General features: G+C 50.8%; 1 protein-coding gene across 22 annotated transcripts in view; it reads left to right on the forward strand.

Annotated features, from left to right (window-relative positions):
• Positions 1 to 14,174, forward strand: part of DMBT1 (deleted in malignant brain tumors 1) — a 60,904-nt gene that overhangs the window by 30,248 nt on the left and 16,482 nt on the right. For 12 of the 22 annotated variants that reach the window (XM_032313986.1, XM_032313989.1, XM_032313992.1 and 9 more), the window contains 13 exons: positions 73 to 396; positions 833 to 859; positions 5,478 to 5,510; positions 6,476 to 6,508; positions 7,339 to 7,383; positions 8,161 to 8,484; positions 8,914 to 8,940; positions 9,541 to 9,573; positions 10,537 to 10,569; positions 11,402 to 11,446; positions 12,229 to 12,552; positions 12,986 to 13,012; positions 13,613 to 13,645. In XM_032313986.1, coding sequence (XP_032169877.1) covers positions 73 to 396; positions 833 to 859; positions 5,478 to 5,510; positions 6,476 to 6,508; positions 7,339 to 7,383; positions 8,161 to 8,484; positions 8,914 to 8,940; positions 9,541 to 9,573; positions 10,537 to 10,569; positions 11,402 to 11,446; positions 12,229 to 12,552; positions 12,986 to 13,012; positions 13,613 to 13,645 — 1,308 coding nt within the window. Of the gene's footprint in view, positions 1 to 72; positions 397 to 832; positions 860 to 4,850; positions 4,878 to 5,477; positions 5,511 to 6,475; positions 6,509 to 7,338; positions 7,384 to 8,160; positions 8,485 to 8,913; positions 8,941 to 9,540; positions 9,574 to 10,536; positions 10,570 to 11,401; positions 11,447 to 12,228; positions 12,553 to 12,985; positions 13,013 to 13,612; positions 13,646 to 14,174 lie in introns of all 22 variants that reach the window. The other 10 variants (XM_032313990.1, XM_032313983.1, XM_032313981.1 and 7 more) reach the window with 10 other exon arrangements.

Here is a 14,174-nt window from a genome sequence, read left to right on the forward strand (position 1 = left end):
GGTCTTACAAATGTTGTAAGCTTATGAGCTTGAGAGAGACACGAAGGGAGATTTCTGTTCTGGATCCCTCAGGGACTGATTCCGGTTTGGCCCTGAGGCTGGTGAACGGAGGTGACCGTTGTCAGGGCCGCGTGGAGGTCCTGTACCGAGGCTCTTGGGGCACCGTGTGTGACGACAGCTGGGACACCAATGACGCCAACGTGGTGTGCAGGCAGCTGGGCTGCGGCTGGGCCAGGTCGGCCCCCGGAAGTGCCCGGTTTGGTCAAGGCTCAGGGCCGATTGTGCTGGACGACGTGCGCTGCTCCGGGCACGAGTCCTACCTGTGGAGCTGCCCTCACAACGGCTGGAACTCGCACAACTGTGGCCATGGAGAAGATGCTGGTGTCGTCTGCTCAGGTGGGTCCTCAAGATTGGGAGCCTCCACTTCTGCTTGTTAATTCTCTAGAAGTGCTATTTTCTCTCACGGTCGCTTCATCTTCCTGAGTTTGTTGAAGGGCGGCCATTTTCCCTCTTAGCTTGAGAGGAATGTGCATCACCAATCTCCAACCATACTGATGTGGCTGTGTTTCATGGGAGGACACAGCATCTTTATCAGCCCGTCGAACAGACTTGTGTTAGTGGGCATAAAAGTTGTGAGAACAAATTCCTGCAGTATTTTTTTTTTTTTTTTTTTTGGTGGTATCCACTGTTCAGCTACCACAGGACCCCTCTCTGAAAGTCTTCTCAGTGACAAGGGGTCAGGCACTCAGCATTTCTGGTTCTCTGGACCCCGTAAGGCTTCTTTCTGCACACTCTTCCCAGAAACTGACAACATGTCCTCTTTTTTTTGTAGGAGTACAAAGCACTGCTACTACCCCAGGTGAGTAGCTGTATCCCAGCCCAGCATGTCCTCTATGGAATTCAACTCTCATGTTTCCAGAAACTAAAGAAGAGTTCTGGCCCTTCTCTTGGAGGACTCTAGTATTTGTTACAGGGACCAGCTGTGTCCCCAGGGCTTTGGCTCCAACTTAGCTTAGCCTCAGGGCCCACCGGGATCCCCTGCCACCGTCCGCTGCCAGGTTTGCCCAGAGGAGCTGCAGCGGAAGGATTTTTGGTCTCCTCCACAAGCCAGAATTGTGATCATTTGAAAGATAAGACAAGGAAAAAGCCAACCATGGCTTGTGTGTTCAGGAATCCTATCCCTTTGGGAGAGTAATCCCCAAGGTTTCCTTGCCCCCCAGTGAAAACATTCAGTGCCAAGTCTGTTGCGCAGGGTAGCTCCATACTCTCGCCCATCTGGGCCATTCGCAGTGCACACTGGATTTGTCCAGGTTCTGAGAAGTGCAGCCGTCAGGGAGAAACGTGTGCAGAGTTACGTTTCCTTAGAAACTATTGACCATGGAATGAAAACATTCCCAATGAAATCCTAAAATCACTTCACTTTCCTTCCAGATTGGTGGCACTCATCACCTGCCAGCACGGCTGGTAAGTCTCACGTTTGTCCACTGAGGGCTTGGGCTGTGGAAGCAGCCTGTGTCTGTCAATGCACAGCCCAGGTCAGCCTGTCAGTACAATCTCCCTGCTGTATACGGCTCCCAAGGTGCCCACACACAGCCAGCCTCTACCTTCCAGACACTCAGCCTTTTTATTCCGCTGCCGGGTGGATGACTTTCGTTTTAATGAGGAGACCTACTTCCCCTCCTTCTATGTAAGTGAAATAAGATGTTCTTCAAAGAAGAGACTAAAAGGCTGCATTTCTTGGGGTACCTCAGAAGCTTTGAGAGAAGGAAGGGAGACAAGGAATGGATATTTTCACCAATAATCTATCCTTCCAAGTAAAGTTTACCTCGTGGCTATTGCTCGATAGCTTTCCCTCGCTCTTAAGAAATGATATGGCCACTTGATTCCGTCATTGGATATTTTCTCCCCAGCCGTTTAAATGCCTGCCTTGTATTTCATTACACAGCTGTGAGCATGAAATAGTGAACTAGTCCTGAATTGCAGGACACTTGCGCTGTTCACATCTCCTGATTCTTAGGAATGATCCTCTGATGCAGAGTAGTATTGGTGTCTCTGCATCCCTCCCCAATATTTCCCAGAGGAAAGCAATAAGTTTACTGGACTAAAGTTAACATAGTGCCTGGTACATAGAATGTGCTCACTAAATGCTAACTCTTCTGATGTTAAGTATTCTATGGTCTTTGCTATATGTGTGGTCCGGTGGCCATCAAGGCTGTTGTAACATTTCAGAATGTTGGCAGAGACACTGATCTCCTCCCTCAGCTCCCAGAGGACTGAGGGATTCAGTCCTGGCTCCCTGAGTCCCTGGCTCAGTGTGCCTTACGGCATGTAGAAACTGGATCTCAGGTGGTATAGCTCAGTTTCTTCATCCTTGGTCCCGTTGGGGCACCTGTGTGCTGTGTGACTGACTCTTGTTTCTTTCTCTCAGCCACTTGGCCTCAGTTCACAACTCGCCAGCCAGGTGAGTCCGCGGCTACAATCCTCAGGCTATTATGTCCCCCTCACCCTGCTGTCACGCTGGCACAACCACTGCTCTTTGGAGAGGCTATGGACACTTTAATGGTCCCCACTGTCACTGAGATCCTGGCAATCCTTAACTAGATGTGGGATTCACAAGAGTCTTAACTGGAGGTCGCATTCTTAAGAGTGTCACCTTCCCATGAGTCCATGAAGTTCCATTCAGTATGGGGAAACTGTCCCAATAAATGACTTCCTGCGGTTTCAGAGAACTGGCCCATGCACCATGAATCTCAGCTCTCCTGTAATCCGGGCAGATAGGTTGAGTGGGAGAATGGACACTGAGGACTGGCGCCCTCCTACCAAAGAGCCAGCAGGGCAGGCTGGTCCCTGGGTCAGGGACAGGGCCAGATTCCTTTGACACAGATGTGCTTCTAACGAGGCAGAGACAGCAGTTGGACGGGATGGGAGTGTCCCAGGTGACGAGTAGTTCTTTGTCCTGAGAGAGCTATTTGGCTCCATAGTGACCCTCAGAACCCCTTACTCTTTCCGCCAAGCTTTGCTATGCCAAAGCCCTCAGATCTACATGAGTCAAGAGAGACGCGTGGCAAACGTTTTCTACGGGACATAAGAAAAAGCCAGGCTTAGAGATGTGGAGGCACCTGGCTGGCTTCCCCAGCGACTTTGTCCCGGAAAAGCTAGTAGAGCAGGAGACTAGAGCAGGGGGAGTGTGGCAGGATACAGATGGACAACGTTCACCATGCCTGCCACAAACCGTTTTCACAAAATGCTTTCCATGATGTCTAACTCTGATCTTTACTGTTTTTGCCCTATACAGACACCACCTGGTTCGCCACCACCGCAGCTTCAACCACAGGTTTCAGTAAGTATTTCGTCCACCCTCCCAGGATCATTTTCAGCTTCTAGATAAAGCTTGGGTTTGGAAGTGACATGAGACATCTCATGGTGTGTCCTTCCCTAACCTCCTTCCTGTGTGTGTGTGTGCGCGCGCACGTGTGTGTCGCTGGGGGATAGAGAGAGAATTCTCTGAAGATCAGATCCCGGGTCTCATCTTACAGGGTAGCCCACTGATTCCATGGGGATCCTGGGCTCATGTTCAGCAAATGTCCTCTCCCAGGGGCTCCGTGGAAGCCCTGGAGGCCTCTCTAGGACTGCTGGAACTATGCTCGTCCTGTGGCTCCCAGGCCATGGGGTCGAGTCCTGAGAGGAGGATGGCCGTGTGCTGGGCTGGTACCTCTCTTTCCGAGGGACATCCCTTCCTAGGATGTTGGCAGAATCATGTCAGAATGCTACGGAAGACTAGAAGTTGTCCACTGAGGCACAGATCCCGTCCTGCCCGAGTGGCTAGAGAGCTCCATGCTGGGTGTGCCCAGGGCGCATTAGGCTTGTCCACCCCCTCACTTCCATCCAAGTCCTGGGTTGCTTCATTCAGTGGAGCGTCCTCAGCTGTGAGCTGACTGGGATGTCTGCTCTTCCCTGTGCTGACGATTGACCTTTGGCATGTTGAAGGTCATTCCGTGCCCAGGGGATTAGTTCGGGATCAAGCCTTGGGTCTTACAAATGTTGTAAGCTTATGAGCTTGAGAGAGACACGAAGGGAGATTTCTGTTCTGGATCCCTCAGGGACTGATTCCGGTTTGGCCCTGAGGCTGGTGAACGGAGGAGACCGTTGTCAGGGCCGCGTGGAGGTCCTGTACCGAGGCTCTTGGGGCACCGTGTGTGACGACAGCTGGGACACCAATGACGCCAACGTGGTGTGCAGGCAGCTGGGCTGCGGCTGGGCCAGGTCGGCCCCCGGAAGTGCCCGGTTTGGTCAAGGCTCAGGGCCGATTGTGCTGGACGACGTGCGCTGCTCCGGGCACGAGTCCTACCTGTGGAGCTGCCCTCACAACGGCTGGAACTCGCACAACTGTGGCCATGGAGAAGATGCTGGTGTCATCTGCTCAGGTGGGTCTTCAAGATTTTGAGCCTCTACTTCCGCTTGTTAATTCTCTAGAAGTGCTATTTTCTCTCACGGTCGCTTCATCTTTCTGAGTTTGCTGAAGGGCAGCCATTTTTCCTCTTAGCTTGAGAGGAACCTGCATCACCAATCTCCAACCATAGTGATGTGGCTGTGTTTCACAGGAGGACACAGCATTTTATCAGCCCGTCGAACAGCCGTGTGTTGGTGGACATATAAGTTGTGAGAACAAATTCCTGCAGTACTTTTTTTTTGGTCGTATCCACTGTTTTGCTACCACGGGACCCTTCTCTGAAAGTCTTTTTAGCGACAGGGCGTCAGGCACTCAGCATTTCTGGTTCTCTGGACCCCGTAAGGCTTCTTTCTGCACACTCTTCCCAGAAACTGACAACATGTCCTCTTTTTTTTTGTAGGAGTACAAAGCACTGCTACTACCCCAGGTGAGTAGCTGTATCCCAGCCCAGCATGTTTCCTCTCTGGAATTTAACTCTCATATTTGCAGTAACTAAAGAAGAGGTCTGGCCCTTCTCTTGGAGGACTCTAGTATTTGTTACAGTGACCTGCTGTGTCCCCAGGGCTTTGGCTCCAACTTAGCTTAGCCTCAGGGCCCACCGGGATCCCCTGCCACTGTCCACTGCCAGGTTTGCCCAGAGAAGCTGCAGCGGAAGGATTTTTGGTCTCCTCTGCTCATTTCAGAGAAGAGTAACTGCTCACATCAGAATTGTGATCATTTGAAAGATAAGACAAGGAAAAAGCCAACCATGGCTTGTGTGTTCAGGAATCCTATCCCTTTGGGAGAGTAATCCCCAAGGTTTCCTTTGTCCCCCAGTGAAAACATTCAGTGCCAAGTCTGTTGCGCAGGGTAGCTCCATACTCTCGCCCATCTGGGCCATTCGCAGTGCACACTGGAATTGTCCAGGTTCTGAGAAGTGAGGCCCTCAGGGTGAGATTTGTGTAGAGTTATGTTTCCTTACAAACTATTGACCATGGAATGAAAACTTTCCCAATAAAATCCTAAAATCACTTCACTTTCCTTCCAGATTGGTGGCACTCATCACCTGCAACCAATACTGGTAAGTCTCACGTTTGTCTACCTGGGTCTTGGGCTGTTGGAAACAGCCAGGGTCTGTCAATGCACAGCCCAGGTCAGCCTGTCAGTACAATCTCCCTGCTGTATACGGCTCCCAAGGTGCCCACACACAGTCAGCCTCTACCTTCCAGACACTCAGCCTTTTTATCCCGCTGCCGGGTGGATGACTTTCATTTTAATGAGGAGACCTACTTCGCCTTCCTCTAAGCAAGTGAAATAAGTTGTTATTCAAAGAAGAAACTTAAATGCTGCATTTCTTGGGGTGTCTCAGAAGTTTGAGAGAAGGAAGGGAGACAATGAATGGATATTTTCACCAATCATTGATCCTTTCAAGTAAAGTTTACCTCGTGGCTGTTGCTCGATAGCTTTCCCTCGCTCTTAAGAAATGATATGGCCACTTGATTCTGTCATTGAATATTTTCTCCCCAGCCATTTAAATGCCTGCCTTGTATTTCATTACACAGCTATGAGTAAGAAATAGTGAACTAGTCCTGAATTGCAGGACACTTGCGCTGTTCACATCTCCTGATTCTTAGGAATAATCCTCTGATGCAGAATAGTTTTTGAGTCTCTGCATCCCACCCCAATATTTCCCAGAGGAAAGCAATAAGTTTACTGGACTAAAGTTAACATAGTGCCTGGTACATAGAATGTGCTCACTAAATGCTAACTCTTCTGATGTTAAGTATTCTATGGTCTTTGCTATATGTGTGGTCCGGTGGCCATCAAGGCTGTTGTAACATTTCAGAATGTTGGCAGAGACACTGATCTCCTCCCTCAGCTCCCAGAGGACTGAGGGATTCAGTCCTGGCTCCCTGAGTCCCTGGCTCAGTGTGCCTTACGGCATGTAGAAACTGGATCTCAGGTGGTATAGCTCAGTTTCTTCAACCCTTGGTCCCGTTGGGGCACCTGTGTGCTGTGTGACTGACTCTTGTTTCTTTCTCTCAGCCACTTGGCCTCAGTTCACAACTCGCCAGCCAGGTGAGTCCGTGGCTACAATCCTCAGGCTATTATGTCCCTCTCACCCTGCTGTCGCGCTGGCACAACCACTGCTCTTTGGAGAAGCTGTGGACACTTTAATGGTCCCCACTGTCACTGAGATCCTGGCAATCCTTAACTAGATGTGGGATTCACAGGAGTCTTAACTGGAGGTCGCATTCTTAAGAGTGTCACCTTCCCATGAGTCCATGAAGTTCCATGCAGTATGGGGAAACTGTCCCAATAAATGGCTTCCTGCGGTTCCAGAAACTGGCCCGTGCGTCATGAATCTCAGCTCTCCTGTAATCCGGGCAGATAGGTTGAGTGGGAGAATGGACACTGAGGACTGGCGCCCTCCTACCAAAGAGCCAGCAGGGCAGGCTGGCTCCTGTCCCTGGGTCATGGACAGCCCCCGATTCCTTTGATGCAGATGTGCTTCTAACAAGGCAGTTGCAAGGGATGGGAGTGTCCCAGATGGTGGAGATGCTCTATGTCCTGAGAGAGCTATTTGGCTCCACAGGGACCCTCAGCACCCCTGACTCTTTCCGCCAAGCTTGCTATGCCAAATCCCTCAGATCTACATGAGTCAAGAGAGAAGCGTGGCAAATGTTTTCTACGGGACATAAGAGCAAGCCAGGCTTAGAGATGTGGAGGCACCTGGTTGGCTTCCCCAGCGCCTTTGTCCCGGAAGAGCTAGTAGGGCAGGAGACTAGAACAGGGGGAGTGTGGCAGGATACAGATGGACAACGTTCACCATGCCTGCCACAAACAGTTTTCACAAAATGCTTTCCATGATGTCTAACTCTGATCTTTACTGTTGTTGCCCTATACAGACACCACCTGGTTCTCCACCACCACAGCTTCAACCACAGATTTTGGTAAGTATTTCATCCACACACCCAGGATCATTTTCAGCTTCTAGATAAAGCTTGGGTTTGGAAGTGACAGGAGGCATCTCATGGTGTGTCCTTCCATAACCTCCTTCGTGTGTGTGAGTGTGTGTGTGTGTGCGCGCGCGCACGTGTTGTGTGTCGCTGGGGGATAGAGAAAGAATTCTCTGAAGATCAGATCCCGGGTCTGATCTTACAGGGTGGCCCACTGATTCCATGGGGATTCTGGGCTTATGTTCAACAAAGGTCCTTCCCCAGGGGCTCCCAGGAAGCCCTGGAGGCCTCTCTAGGACTGCTGGAACTATGCTGGTCTTGTGGCTCCCAGGCCATGGGGTCAAGCCCTGAGACGAGGAGGGCCATGTGCTGGGCTGGTACCTATCTTTCCGAGGGACATCCCTTCCTGGGATGTTGGCAGAATCAAGTCAGAATGCTACGGAAGACTAGAAGTTGTCCACTGAGGCACGGATCCCGTCATGCCCCAGTGGCTGGAGAGTTCCATGCTGGGTGTGCCCAGGGCGCATTAGGCTTGTCCACCCCCTCACTTCCATCCAGGTCCTGGGTTGCTTCTTTCAGTGGAGCATTCTCAGCCTTGAGCTGACTGGGACGTCTCTGCTCTTCCCTGTGCTGACGATTGACCTTTGGCATGTTGAAGGTCATTCCGTGCCCAGGGGATTAGTTCGGGTTCAAGCCTTGGGTCTTACAAATGTTGTAAGCTTATGAGCTTGAGAGAGACACGAAGGGAGATTTCTGTTCTGGATCCCTCAGGGACTGATTCCGGCTTGGCCCTGAGGCTGGTGAACGGAGGTGACCGTTGTCAGGGCCGCGTGGAGGTCCTGTACCGAGGCTCTTGGGGCACCGTGTGTGACGACAGCTGGGACACCAATGACGCCAACGTGGTGTGCAGGCAGCTGGGCTGCGGCTGGGCCAGGTCGGCCCCCGGAAGTGCCCGGTTTGGTCAAGGCTCAGGGCCGATTGTGCTGGACGACGTGCGCTGCTCCGGGCACGAGTCCTACCTGTGGAGCTGCCCTCACAACGGCTGGAACTCGCACAACTGTGGCCATGGAGAAGATGCTGGTGTCGTCTGCTCAGGTGGGTCCTCAAGATTTGGAGCCTCCACTTCTGCTTGTTAATTCTCTAGAAGTGCTATTTTCTCTCACGGTCGCTTCATCCTCCTGAGTTTGCTGAAGGGCGGCCATTTTCCCTCTTAGCTTGAGAGGAACGTGCATCACCAATCTCCAACCATACTGATGTGCTGTGTTTCACAGGAGGACACAGCATCTTTATCAGCCCGTCGAACAGCCGTGTGTTAGTGCGCATAAAAGTTGTGAGAACAAATTCCTGCAGTACTTTTTTTTTTTTTGGTGGTATCCATTGTTCGGCTACCACAGGACCCCTCTCTGAAAGTCTTCTTAGCGACAAGGGGTCAGGCACTCAGCATTTCTGGTTCTCTGGACCCCGTAAGGCTTCTTTCTGCACAGTCTTCCCAGAAACTGACAACGTGTCCTCTTTTTTTTATAGGAGTACAAAGCACTGCTACTACCCCAGGTGAGTAGCTGTATCCCAGCCCAGCATGTTTCCTCTCTGGAATTTAACTCTCATGTTTGCAGTAACTAAAGAAGAGGTCTGGCCCTTCTCTTGGAGGACTCTAGTATTTGTTACAGTGACCAGCTGCATCCCCAGTGCTTTGGCTCCAACTTAGCTTAGCCTCAGGGTCCACTGGGATACCCTGCCACTGTCCACTGCCAGGTTTGCCAGGAGGAGCTACAGCGGAAGGATTTTTGGTCTCCTCTGCTCATTTCAGAGCAGAGCAACTGCTCAAGTCAGAATTGTGATCATTTGAAAGATAAGACAAGGAAAACGCCAACCACGGCTTGTGTGTTCAAGAATCCTATCCCGTTGGGAGAGTAATCCCCAAGGTTTCCTTTGTCCCCCAGTGAAAACATTCAGTGCCAAGTCTGTTGCATAGTGTAGCTCCATACTCTCGCCCAACTGGGCCATTCGCAGTGCACACTGGATTTGTCCAGGTTCTGAAAAGTGTCGTTTTCAGGGAGAGACTTATGTAGAGTTACGTTTCCTTACAAACTAATGACCATGGAATGAAAACTTTCCCAATAAAATCCTAAAATCACTTCACTTTCCTTCCAGATTGGTGGCACTCATCACCTGCAACCAGTACTGGTAAGTCACACGTTTGTCCACCTGAGGGCTTGGGCTGAGGAATCAGCCGGGGTCTGTCAATGCACAGCCCAGGTCAGCCTGTCAGTACAATGTCCCTGCTGTATACGGCTCCCAAGGTGCCCACACAGCCAGCCTCTACCTTCCAGACACTCAGCCTTTTTATCCCGCTGCCGGGTGGATGACTTTCATTTTAATGAGGAGACCTACTTCGCCTTCCTCTAAGCAAGTGAAATAAGTTGTTATTCAAAGAAGAAACTTAAATGCTGCATTTCTTGGGGTGTCTCAGAAGTTTGAGAGAAGGAAGGGAGACAATGAATGGATATTTTCACCAATCATCGATCCTTTCAAGTAAAGTTTACCTCGTGGCTGTTGCTCGATAGCTTTCCCTCGCTCTTAAGAAATGATATGGCCACTTGATTCTGTCATTGAATATTTTCTCCCCAGCCATTTAAATGCCTGCCTTGTATTTCATTACACAGCTATGAGTAAGAAATAGTGAACTAGTCCTGAATTGCAGGACACTTGCGCTGTTCACATCTCCTGATTCTTAGGAATGATCCTCTGATGCAGAATAGTTTTTGAGTCTCTGCATCCCACCCCAATATTTCCCAGAGGAAAGCAATAAGTTTACTGGACTAAAGTTAACATAGTGCCTGGTACATAGAATGTGCTCACTAAATGCTAACTCTTCTGATGTTAAGTATTCTATGGTCTTTGCTATATGTGTGGTCCGGTGGCCATCAAGGCTGTTGTAACATTTCAGAATGTTGGCAGAGACACTGATCTCCTCCCTCAGCTCCCAGAGGACTGAGGGATTCAGTCCTGGCTCCCTGAGTCCCTGGCTCAGTGTGCCTTACGGCATGTAGAAACTGGATCTCAGGTGGTATAGCTCAGTTTCTTCAACCCTTGGTCCCGTTGGGGCACCTGTGTGCTGTGTGACTGACTCTTGTTTCTTTCTCTCAGCCACTTGGCCTCAGTTCACAACTCGCCAGCCAGGTGAGTCCGCGGCTACAATCCTCAGGCTATTATGTCCCTCTCACCCTGCTGTCGCGCTGGCACAACCACTGCTCTTTGGAGAAGCTGTGGACACTTTAATGGTCCCCACTGTCACTGAGATCCTGGCAATCCTTAACTAGATGTGGGATTCACAAGAGTCTTAACTGGAGGTCGCATTCTAAGAGTGTCACCTTCCCATGAGTCCATGAAGTTTCATGCAGTATGGGGAAACTGTCCCAATAAATGGCTTCCCGCGGTTCCAGAGAACTGGCCCGTGCGCCATGAATCTCAGCTCTCCTGTAATCCGGGCAGATAGGTTGAGTGGGAGAATGGACACTGAGGACTGGCGTCCTCTTACCAAAGAGCCAGCAGGGCAGGCTGGCTCCTGTCTCCGGGTCAGGGACAGCCCCCGATTCCTTTGACGCAGATGTGCTTCTAACAAGGCAGTTACAAGGGATGGCATTGTCCCAGGTGACGGAGGAGTTCTATGTCCTGAGAGAGCTATTTGGCTCCATAGGGACCCTCAACACCCCTGACTCTTTCCGCCAAGCTTTTGCTATGCCAAAGCCCTCAGATCTACATGAGTCAAGAGAGACGCGTGGCAAACATTTTCTACGGGACAAAAGAGCAAGCCAGGCTTAGAGATGTGGCGGCACCTGGTTGGCTTCCCCAACGCCTTTGTCCCGGAAAAGCTAGCAGAGCAGGAGACTAGAGCAGGGGGAGTGTGGCAGGATGCAGATGGATTACGTTCACCATGTCTGCCATATGCAGTTTTCACAAAATGCTTTCCATGCTGTCTAACTCTGTTCTTTACTGTTCTTGCCCTATACAGACACCACCTGGTTCGCCACCACCACAGCTTCAACCACAGATTTCGGTAAGTATTTCGTCCACCCTCCCAGAATCATTCTCTGCTTCTAGATAAAGTTTGGGTTTGGAAGTGAAAGGAGGCATCTCATGGTGTGTCCTTCCATAATCTCCTTCGTGTGTGTGTGTGTGTGTGTGTATGCGCGCGCGCGCGCGCGAGCCTGTGTGTCACTGGGGAATAGAGAGAGAAGTCTCTGAAGATCAGATGCCGGGTCTCACCTTACAGGGTGGCCCACTGATTCCATGGGGATTCTGGGCTTATGTTCAACAAAGGTCCTCCCCCAGGGGCTCCCAGGAAGCCCTGGAGGCCTCTCTAGGACTGCTGGAACTATGCTGGTCTTGTGGCTCCCAGGCCATGGGGTCAAGCCCTGAGACGAGGAGGGCCATGTGCTGGGCTGGTACCTATCTTTCCGAGGGACATCCCTTCCTGGGATGTTGGCAGAATCAAGTCAGAATGCTACGGAAGACTAGAAGTTGTCCACTGAGGCACGGATCCCGTCATGCCCCAGTGGCTGGAGAGCTCCATGCTGGGTGTGCCCAGGGCGCATTAGGCTTGTCCACCCCCTCACTTCCATCCAGGTCCTGGGTTGCTTCTTTCAGTGGAGCGTCCTCAGCTGTGAGCTGACTGGGACGTCTCTGCTCTTCCCTGTGCTGACGATTGACCTTTGGCATGTTGAAGGTCATTCCATGCCCAGGGGATTAGTTCGGGATCAAGCCTTGGGTCTTACAAATGTTGTAAGCTTATGAGCTTGAGAGAGACACGAAGGGAGATTTCTGTTCTGGATCCCTCAGGGACTGATTCCGGCTTGGCCCTGAGGCTGGTGAACGGAGGAGACCGTTGTCAGGGCCGCGTGGAGGTCCTGTACCGAGGCTCTTGGGGCACCGTGTGTGACGACAGCTGGGACACCAATGACGCCAACGTGGTGTGCAGGCAGCTGGGCTGCGGCTGGGCCAGGTCGGCCCCCGGAAGTGCCCGGTTTGGTCAAGGCTCAGGGCCGATTGTGCTGGACGACGTGCGCTGCTCCGGGCACGAGTCCTACCTGTGGAGCTGCCCTCACAACGGCTGGAACTCGCACAACTGTGGCCATGGAGAAGATGCTGGTGTCGTCTGCTCAGGTGGGTCCTCAAGATTTGGAGCCTCCACTTCTGCTTGTTAATTCTCTAGAAGTGCTATTTTCTCTCACGGTCGCTTCATCCTCCTGAGTTTGCTGAAGGGCGGCCATTTTCCCTCTTAGCTTGAGAGGAACGTGCATCACCAATCTCCAACCATACTGATGTGCTGTGTTTCACAGGAGGACACAGCATCTTTATCAGCCCGTCGAACAGCCGTGTGTTAGTGCGCATAAAAGTTGTGAGAACAAATTCCTGCAGTACTTTTTTTTTTTTTTTTTGGTGGTATCCATTGTTCGGCTACCACAGGACCCCTCTCTGAAAGTCTTCTTAGCGACAAGGGGTCAGGCACTCAGCATTTCTGGTTCTCTGGACCCCGTAAGGCTTCTTTCTGCACAGTCTTCCCAGAAACTGACAACGTGTCCTCTTTTTTTTATAGGAGTACAAAGCACTGCTACTACCCCAGGTGAGTAGCTGTATCCCAGCCCAGCATGTTTCCTCTCTGGAATTTAACTCTCATGTTTGCAGTAACTAAAGAAGAGGTCTGGCCCTTCTCTTGGAGGACTCTAGTATTTGTTACAGTGACCAGCTGCATCCCCAGTGCTTTGGCTCCAACTTAGCTTAGCCTCAGGGTCCACTGGGATACCCTGCCACTGTCCACTGCCAGGTTTGCCAGGAGGAGCTACAGCGGAAGGATTTTTGGTCTCCTCTGCTCATTTCAGAGCAGAGCAACTGCTCAAGTCAGAATTGTGATCATTTGAAAGATAAGACAAGGAAAACGCCAACCACGGCTTGTGTGTTCAAGAATCCTATCCCGTTGGGAGAGTAATCCCCAAGGTTTCCTTTGTCCCCCAGTGAAAACATTCAGTGCCAAGTCTGTTGCATAGTGTAGCTCCATACTCTCGCCCAACTGGGCCATTCGCAGTGCACACTGGATTTGTCCAGGTTCTGAAAAGTGTCGTTTTCAGGGAGAGACTTATGTAGAGTTACGTTTCCTTACAAACTAATGACCATGGAATGAAAACTTTCCCAATAAAATCCTAAAATCACTTCACTTTCCTTCCAGATTGGTGGCACTCATCACCTGCAACCAGTACTGGTAAGTCACACGTTTGTCCACCTGAGGGCTTGGGCTGTGGAATCAGCTGGGGTCTGTCAATGCACAGCCCAGGTCAGCCTGTCAGTACAATCTCCCTGCTGTATTTGGCTCTCAAGGTGCCCACACACAGCCAGCCTCTACCTTCCAGACACTCAGCCTTTTAATCCCGCTGCCGGGTGGATGACTTTCGTTTTAATGAGGAGACCTACTTCCCCTTCTTCTAAGGAAGTGAAATAGGTTGTTCTTCAAAGAAGAAACTAAAAGGCTGTATTTCTTGGGGTACCTCAGAACCTTTGAGAGAAGGAAAGGAGACAATGAATGGATATTTTCACCAATAATCTATCCTTCCAAGTAAAGTTTACCTCGTGGCTATTGCTCGATAGCTTTCCCTCGCTCTTAAGAAATGATATGGCCACTTGATTCTGTCATTGAATATTTTCTCCCCAGCCATTTAAATGCCTGCCTTGTATTTCGTTACACAGCTATGAGCATGAAATAGTGAACTAGTCCTGAATTGCAGGACACTTGC

The sequence above is a fragment of the Mustela erminea genome, chromosome 14 (assembly GCF_009829155.1).
Source record: "Mustela erminea isolate mMusErm1 chromosome 14, mMusErm1.Pri, whole genome shotgun sequence".
NCBI lineage: Eukaryota > Metazoa > Chordata > Mammalia > Carnivora > Mustelidae > Mustela > Mustela erminea.